Genomic DNA, 9,103 nt, shown 5'->3' on the forward strand with positions numbered 1-9,103 from the left:
TAAACTGAAAGCATGTGTTGTTCAGAATCAGTTCTTTTGTCAAAACTTTTCTTTTGGCTGACATGTTTGACACGATACATGAGCTTATTATTAAAGATTTTTTAATAAATTTAACACACACACACAGTGTGTCATTTCCCCCACATGTCTTTTGTGATCTTAATTTAAGAACTTGTTAGGGAAAAAAATGAAGAAGGCCTCTAATTGTGACATGACAACTATATGTGGCAACTTCCTGCAACACATGTTCTGCCTCTGATAAGACGTGAGCGTGTTCGAGGAGAGGAACATGGAGGCCGTTCGTCTTGAGACTTGACTGTCAGGGCATCGCCTGATAGTGGTGGCAATTTTAAAATAGCAAAAAGGAAGAGCCTTCAACAGAAATAGTTCCATGCGAGCATGACGAACGTCAGCTGCTGTGATCAAGTCCCACTTGACAATAAAAAGCTGTGTGGCGTCGGAGGAAGAGTCTGTCAATTTAAAGTTAATTAAAAACATTGATTTATATCTTATTGTGCATGTTACGGTGAACTTGAACTTGAAAGTTCAGCTAAATGAAAATCCCCTTTCCCAGCCCGTAAACTGTTTAATTCACACTTCGCTGAAGTGTGAAAGCAGAAATGCGTATTAAGGACAGAAAAACGGAACCGCAGTCATGACTGCAGCTTGACACCACTTCCTCCAATGCTGGCTGTGTGTGTGTGTGTGTGTGTGTGTGTAAAGCACATTATCATTTGGCAGCAGACAAACGAAAGCAATGGAGCCTCAACAGATCAGAGAAGGATATTTGGTCAGAAAGGTAACGTCAATAATTAACATTGATATTAACGTTAATAATTATCATTATGTAGCCCATCAGAAGACTCCAATGAGTGTCTAAAATGTTCTTTATGTAGTGCTGATGACAACAAAATAACATTTTGTGCTGAGATTGGTTTATGTTCTGTCACAAATGTAAATAAATTAAGAAATATCACCTTATCACCTTCTCTACCGTCCCTTCCATCCCCCCCTATCCTCCTCCTTGAATCTTGGAATTGAAATGTTTCATGGTAAAGACTTTATGCTGCTGCTACTGATTAATTAATTGTGCAAATGCCTAAAAAATAGAATATGCATTTGTTATAAATAAAAATAAAGATTCAAGTCATCTATCAATTGCGTATTTTTACATTTGTTGTGACCATAAATGGAAAATCTATTCAATATCAAAGGCAAAGGTCGAAGGATTGGGTATCGGATGAATATTGCATTAATATAATATATAACATATTACATTTAATGATTTGCTACAAACCCTATCAATTGCTATTAAAGATTGTGTAGTAGGGACAAACCATTGAATTCGGTAACAGATTTAACAAGACTTAAGTTGGACTTTACACCGAATCTGTAATTGCATCAGAGAGTCAGATCCTCTCCTTAGTGGTCATGCACTGCATGAACTGCGTCTGAGTTTCTCATCACCAACGACCGGAAGGTTAAAACTACATACTGTAAATAAGTCACTCATATAAGATAATGATGTTATTTACATTAATGTTGGATGTCACTATATCCACTATCGATAAATCTCTTTCTGTATAAGTGAATTGTGTGCATTTATTTTTTTGCACTTTGCAAACACTTGGATATAAAGGGAGTTTTAAACTGTCATTCATGGAACATGGTAATTGTCCAGCTGAGAAAGTACTCGCTGTTGTACTGGCAAAAAGAAAACAAGTTCGCCCACATGCAAAACCCAGACGCAGTTCATCCGACGTCCACTAGGGGATACGGTCCGACAGTGTGATGCGTTTTAGGATTCGGCCTGAATCCATCCATTTACAGTGTAATGGAAAAGCCTCAGTAAGGGCACCAAACGTGGGCACCACGTTTGACAAACATTGATTAGATAACTGACTATCCATGCTGTTATTCCGAATTATTATTACTGTGAACATGCTCTTTAAATTTCTGTGCTGTTTCCCAGGGCACAGTGCTGAACTCCTGGAGGGCCGTGTGGGTGGTTCTGTCGGAGGACGGGCTGGAATTCTACAAGAGGAAAACGGATGCAAGTCCCAAAGGCATGATCCCCCTGAGAGGAGCAACACTGACCAGTCCCTGCCAGGAGTTCACCAAGAGGATGGTGAGAAAGTCTTCGACCTTTGCGGAGTAATAAAGACTAAGAAATCGCTTGAATGATCATGATCCTTCAAAGTCTAAATTACTGGAAGACAAATCTGAAATGAGTGTTATATTTACACATTTGTATTAAATGCATTTGGCTTGTTTGATTTGCATTTATTGTTCCTATTTGAATGCTTTGTACTTATTTAAAGCAATCTAGCTAGATTCGCACCAAACCCGGTAACGCATCCGACAGTCTGATGCTTTTGCTTTTCAGATGTTGTGGCCATGTCGCTGAGTGTTGTTATTATTATTATTATTATTATTATTATTATTATTAGTAGTAGTAGTAGTAGTAGTAGTATTAGAAGTAGTAGTAGTAGTAGTAGTAGTAGTAGTAGTAGTAGTAGTCGTAGTAGTAGTAGTAGTAGTAGTATTATAATAACGATTATAATAATAATAATGAATTAATCAATAAAAAAAACTCTCTCCAGCTTTTGTTTAAGGTGAGCACGGAGAACAAGCAGGATCATTACTTTCAGGCGTCCCACGTGGAGGAGAGGGAGTCCTGGTTGAAGGACTTGAGGAGAGCCATCACCTGCCTGCAAGGGGGCAAGAAGTTCAGCAGGAAGTCCACCAGACGCTCCATCCGCCTGCCCAGCACCACCGACTTGAAGTGAGGGCTATAGAACGATGTTCAGAAAAATAGAATAGTGATAAATAAATGGATAAATAATAATAAAAATAATAATAATAAACGGAAAAAGAAAATACAAAAATGAATAAAAGAACCAATATTAGTTAACAAAATTATTAATATTCTTCTACTTTTTAAAGATCTAAATGTAGTAAAGGGGTTACCGGACAACTACTGCAGACCTTCTCTGATTTGTATTTCACCAGTGAGCTGTACATGTTAATGAAAGACCAGGATGACGGAGTGAAAGAGTTGAAATTGGAGAAAGAAAATAGAATCTACAACCACTGCTTCTCAGGTACCGTTTATGTTTCCATTACAGATTTCATGTTGAGTAAAGGAGGGATAAGGGGTATTTTTCTCTGTCATCAATATAAATTGTGTATTTCCACACAATTTCTACCGTTTTTCTTTTTTCCCCGGACCCAAGGATCGATGGTGGTGGACTGGTTGATCTTGAAGGAGAGGGCGCGGAACCGAGCCGAGGCCCAGGTGCTGGGGACCGGGCTCCTCAACGAGGGCTTCCTGCAGCCGGCTGGGGAGCTGGCCAAGGCAGGCGCCGACGAGGCGTCAGAGGGCCTCCTTTTGGATCAGCTGGATGCTTTTTACTATTTTGTAAGTATGTAACAGAGATTTTGATACAAAACCAAACAAAAATAATAATAATAATACTTCTTGGTTTTGCTCTTAAATTGTATATCTAAATATATTGTATATCTACAGTGTCCCCTGCAGTGGAACTAATCAAACTGAAGTAGCTTTAACTGAAGATAACCTGAAGTACCATAAAATTGTACATTAATGACCATTACTTGAGTAAAAGTACTTTTAAAACTAATAGGAACTTTTGATAATCATCATGATAAAACAACTATCATAATTGGGCAGGTGGACAGTGGGTTCTTCTGCGAGGGCTACTCTAGTGATGAGGACACACTCCTGAAAGAAGAGTTCAGAGGAAACATCATAAAACAAGGGTGTTTACTCAAACAGGTGAGACGCGTGTTTTAAGTGAACAATTGAAAAAATGACTGAAGCATAAATAACAAATAGGAAAAAAAAAAAGGGGAATTTCACTTCTCAAATCACAGGGACACAGGAGGAAAAATTGGAAGGTGAGGAAGTTTGTTCTGAGAGATGACCCGGCGTATATTCATTACTATGACCCCACCAAGGTAAACTGGATGTTATATACTTAATATATCCTACTGGCTCTAACTATTTATTACTTTTCTATACTTAATCCCGTCTTACATGCATTTCATATGCTTTATCACATTTTATTTCCTATCCTAATGATCCTCCATACTGCTCCTCTATTTACATGTATTAAATACCTGTATTAAATACCTATATTATGTTGTGTGCATCTTTCCATACTTCTTGCATCCTTGCTGTACACCGTGTTCTATACTACAGGTGTGTAGGTGTGTAGGTTAAAGTGTCAGGAGTGCTGTCTAGTGAACCCAAATGCAGGACATAGAGGCTCAGGAGTTGATGCCAAGGAGCGAGGGCTTATTGAAAAACGGGCAGGGGTCAAAACCAGAAGAACTGTCATTGAAGGCAAACTTATGTGCGGGGAACCAGGCAGAGAATCAGGGTCCAGGAACAGGCATAGAATCAGGGTCAAGGGAAACTGGCAGAGAATCAGGGTTCAGGGAAACAGGCCTGGAATCAGGGTCAAGGGAAACAGGCAGAGAATCAGGGTCCAGGGGAACAGGCAGGGAGTCAGGGTCAAGGGAACCAGGCAGAGAATCAGGGTCCAGGGGAACAGGCAGGGAGTCAGGGTCAAGGGAACCAGGCAGAGAATCAGGGTCCAGGGGAACAGGCAGGGAGTCAGGGTCAAGGGAACCAGGCAGAGAATCAGGGTCCAGGGGAACAGGCAAAGAATCAGGGTCCAGGGGAACAGGCAGAGAATCAGGGTCCAGGGAACCAGGCAGAGGCAGAGAATCAGATGGAGGGTTCAGGAAAAAGGTGGTGGAATCAACGCAGTGGATAATACAACAAGGTGACTAGGACTGAACGTACAGGGAACAGGTTAAATATAGGCGGAGTGGTGAGGAAGGTGAAGACAGTTGGCTAGATTGCAGGATGGGGTTAGGTGTGCAGTGGCAGGAATGAAGGACCAGGACAGGTGGAACACAAGACTACATATACTAGGGAGACTGATAACAATAAGGGACAGAATATCTTATAACAAAGACAGGTCAGGATCTGGACATCAAGCCCCACCGGGTTTCTTCAGAAGCCCCAAAATGCGATTTAGCATCTAGTATGTGTAGGTTAAATTATTTTGATTGTTTTTATTTTATATTTGAATGTTTAACTTTGTGCAGTTTGTATTTTCCTGCACTTTTTATTTTGTGTTTATGTTTTGTGAATCACCTTGAGTTCTCCTGTATAGAGCCATACAAATATAGTGTATTATTATTATTAATTGATATTATTGTTATTATTATTATACTACATTATACATTATCTACCTCTTGTTTTTTTAACCTCCTTCTACCTCCCTCCTCTCTCAGGGTGAAGAGTGTCCTCTGGGCTCCATCCACCTTCGTGGTTGTGTGGTTTCAGCCGTGGAGTTTGTTCCTGAGGGTGAGTGGGTTAATGGGTGATGGGTGAGTGGGTCTGTTGGCATGCGTTAATCCCCCCTGTGCTGTGGCAGACCGTGACTGGATGGATATTAATCTCCTTCTCCTCTGCTTCCTTTATCTTTTCTCTTGTTTTTCTCTTGTTTCTTTTCCCCAGCCAAGCGCTACGGCGTTGATGGGCAACTCTTTGAGATCATCACATCGGATGAGATGCATTTCTTCATGCAGGCATCCTCGGAGGATGAGAGGAGGGAGTGGATCGGAGGCATCCAAGCCGTGTCCAAGAGTGGGAAATAAGCCCCCCAGCAAGACCCACAGGGAAGGGGGATAGTATAGATTGTTAGCGAGGGGAAGGGGGTGTTATTTTTCCCCTGGATGCCGATTAGTAGGCAATACTGCATTAAATAGTCCTAAATGTATCCAACAAAAATAAAATCATTAGGCCGGTCTAAAGCCTGATTCACACTTCATCACTTCACACTTCAAATGATAAGAACAAACCAAAAGTCCATTCATTCCTATGGAGGGTAAGATTCTTTACATTACATTTTGCAGACGCTTTTATCCAAATTCTGCACGCAAAAAGCTGTTAAGCTCCGCCCTCTCTGAAATAAGCCCGGCCTCCTCTGTGGTGCAGCCTTTCCGCATGTGTGGGAGGCTCCTGGATGCGCTCAAATTTGACCAGTAATACTATGAACACTATGACCAAAAGCAAGGTCGATCAAACTTTTTGTATTGGAATGGGGCTTAAAAACGAAGCAAAATACATTGCGTATACATAAATAATGACGTTATTAATTCACTCTCGTTCTTGGAAAATGGTTAATGTCCAGCTGAGGAAACTTCCACGTTGCCACGTTCCCTGAAATTGTGATGCGAAACCCTTCATCGGACGGTCGGGGCCGGAGACAAAGTTCAAGTTTCGCCCTCGGACACTCGTTATAATTTCCACCCTGGACCCCACTGTGTGTATTCAGTGCTTTCCGCAACGTCAGCATGCGGAAGACATAATGTTGTCAATTACAGACTCCATGAGCAGTGATGATAAATATGCTTACAACATAGGTGACGTGAAGGGGAAACTGTGTTTTTCTTTTATTTGTTGATAAATTCATGTACTCTGGGCCCTGTGGTTTCTCTTTGCGTCCTCCATGTTAAGTCACCCGTTCAAAAGACCGGATATACTGTATTATCATCGCTAATAAAAAGCACTCCTCCACTTACTTCCAATTTAATTTGAAATTATGTTCTATTGAATAATCAAATGATTTTGTGTTTTCTATATAAAGTTTTTGTTTTGTTAAGATGTGGAGAGAGAACAGAATAATACAAATACATTAATGAATAAATGAATGGATGAATAAATCATTAAAAATCATCAATAAAATCAATATAATTTCATTTATCAATAAAATCTGAAAACCTCTCTCTCTCTCTCTCTCTCTCTATATATATATATATATATATATATATATATATATATATATATATATAGATATACACATACACACACACATATATATCTACAAATATACACGTATATTTATATACACATGAATTTAGATACACAAATACACACACACACGCACTCACACACACAGACACACACACACACACACACACACACACACGCACACGTGTTTTTTTCTGTTTTATTCAACAGGAGGCTATTGTTTTTTATTGTGTTTTGTCAATGCCCTGCAGTTCTATATTTAAACACTAGGGGGACTATAAACCAACATATTGATACAACCTCCACAGTCCGTTCGAACTGGAACAACAGTAATTGCAAAGCATGGTAAAACCTGAGTTCAGCTCCTCAAATCGTTAACATGTGTAATGCATGTACGGAGTCTAACATTTAGCTGGGAAATGAAACCCACGGTGACTAGATATTATTTACATATTTATCCCATGATCTTCTTATTGCACAAAGGAAAAAAAGAAACAATATTCAAGAATTATAAAACTGCAGAATCATCTTTCCTTCCCTAAGATGATCAATTATGGGTCATTTTCCATTACAGCATATTAAAGTACAGCAATATAAATCAATACAGTGTGCTGTGGATTGACAGGCATGACATTTGGTCACCGAATAATTTGATCAAACATACTTTTTTTCTCTGTTGCTGTGTATAAAAAACCAACATTGACATGTTGACCTTAAGAAAGAGGGAAATCAGAAATCAAATCTTTAATGTGTCTTGGCTTGTTTGTGACGACTGTAGTCGTAGCTGCCGTACCAAACTCCACAGCTGTTTTAAAGGTGTCTGTACTGTCAAGTTTAGATTCTTTTTACAGAAACTCCCTGCAGTTGTGTAAAAAAATATATAGCTTGCTGTGGTTAGGTGGAATAAACTGAAATTAGCTTTATTATTCCTTTTATAAAGTGTTTGCATCATTTGAGTCTGGCTCACAGAATATTTTATAGCGCTGTTTTCATGTGAGAACATACATACAAAATAAAAAATATAGAAAACAAAAACAAAAAACAAACACAGGGTAAGGACAGAAACAAAAGGGTTATTACTGTACATGGATTTGATTACAGAGATTGTTAGTTGGTTAGCGAGGGGTTCCAAGTCTCTGGAAGCAAATTGCAGGTCAAAGATAACCGAAAATGGCCACCACACCATGAAATCTGTAAACCTCGCTTCACACCGAATCTGTAATCGCGGATTGTGGAGTCGGATCCTCATGACCGTCAGGTGAACTGCATCTGAGTTTCCCATCACAAAATATGTCGGGGGAAATGGCAGGGCGTGTAATTTGCAGTACAGCAGCTTCATACATCAGCCGGGCATTTACAGTTTTCCATGAATGTGTTTAAAACTCCTTTTATGTAGCGTTTACGAAGTGCGAAAGAATACACATGTAACAATACATAAAAATCCATGGGATCACATAAACATATATGCACACACACAATGAAGAATACAACCTCATGTAGCTTCCACTCACACACTTTTATTTTAGCACACAGGGTTAATTCTTTCACAAACCTTTTAGATTGTGTCCTCCCTTGGGTTCCTGCCAAAAAGCTTGCCCCATCCTCAAAGCCTGCCTTGTCTTAGCCTGACCAATTATTTTTTGCACCTGAGGTCAAGCTGACTGCATATTCTCTGTATCTGTGACGTCGAACTGACCAAATATTCCCTGACCCCCTGAAAATAAAACCGTTCGACTCAGAGAGCTGCTCCTTAGCACATCTCTGATCCAGCCCTTGTACAAGCGAAACCAACATCTGTCTGACACTTTTTTTTAAGACCACCGATTGACAAACTGCAGATTAAAGTGACCCTTTAATTTCTGTAACACACCCAATTTACTTTTTTTAAAAGAGATTTATTGATAGTGAATATGGTGTCTTCCAATGCTAAATTCAATAACAACATTATTTTATATTCCTGACTTATTTACTTAGTTTGAAGCCCAATTTAAAAAAAAAACCAAAAAAAAACAAAAAAAAAACTTGAGTGTAACTTCCGGTTGCTGTGTCGGACCGTACTTGTCACACGAATTGTGAAAATGTGAACACCTCCCACAGCCTTGAACGCACCTGGAAATTCCACACCGCAGAGGAGGTGGAGCTTATCTCAGAGGAGGCGGGGCTTATCACAGTGCGTCGAATGGACTTTTGGTTTGTTGTAGTTTTTGTTTGTCGGATACAGTGTGGCTTTTTGTAGAGCCCCTGGTTGAA

At 39.6% G+C, this 9,103-nt stretch overlaps 1 protein-coding gene across 1 annotated transcript; it reads left to right on the forward strand.

The window, feature by feature from the left end:
- Nucleotides 1-757: 757 nt before the first annotated feature.
- plek (pleckstrin) lies at nucleotides 758-6,135 on the forward strand (the record flags this gene model as incomplete). Its single annotated transcript, XM_080017005.1, has 9 exons — nucleotides 758-799; nucleotides 1,973-2,128; nucleotides 2,604-2,785; nucleotides 3,013-3,104; nucleotides 3,237-3,421; nucleotides 3,695-3,799; nucleotides 3,898-3,981; nucleotides 5,332-5,404; nucleotides 5,558-6,135. 9 exons carry the CDS (start codon nucleotides 758-760, stop codon nucleotides 5,695-5,697), a joined length of 1,059 nt encoding a protein of 352 aa, XP_079873131.1. The 3' UTR covers nucleotides 5,698-6,135.
- Between the last annotated feature and the right edge of the window lie 2,968 nt (nucleotides 6,136-9,103).

The sequence above is a fragment of the Zeus faber genome (assembly GCF_960531495.2).
Source record: "Zeus faber genome assembly, chromosome: 16".
Taxonomy (NCBI): domain Eukaryota; kingdom Metazoa; phylum Chordata; class Actinopteri; order Zeiformes; family Zeidae; genus Zeus; species Zeus faber.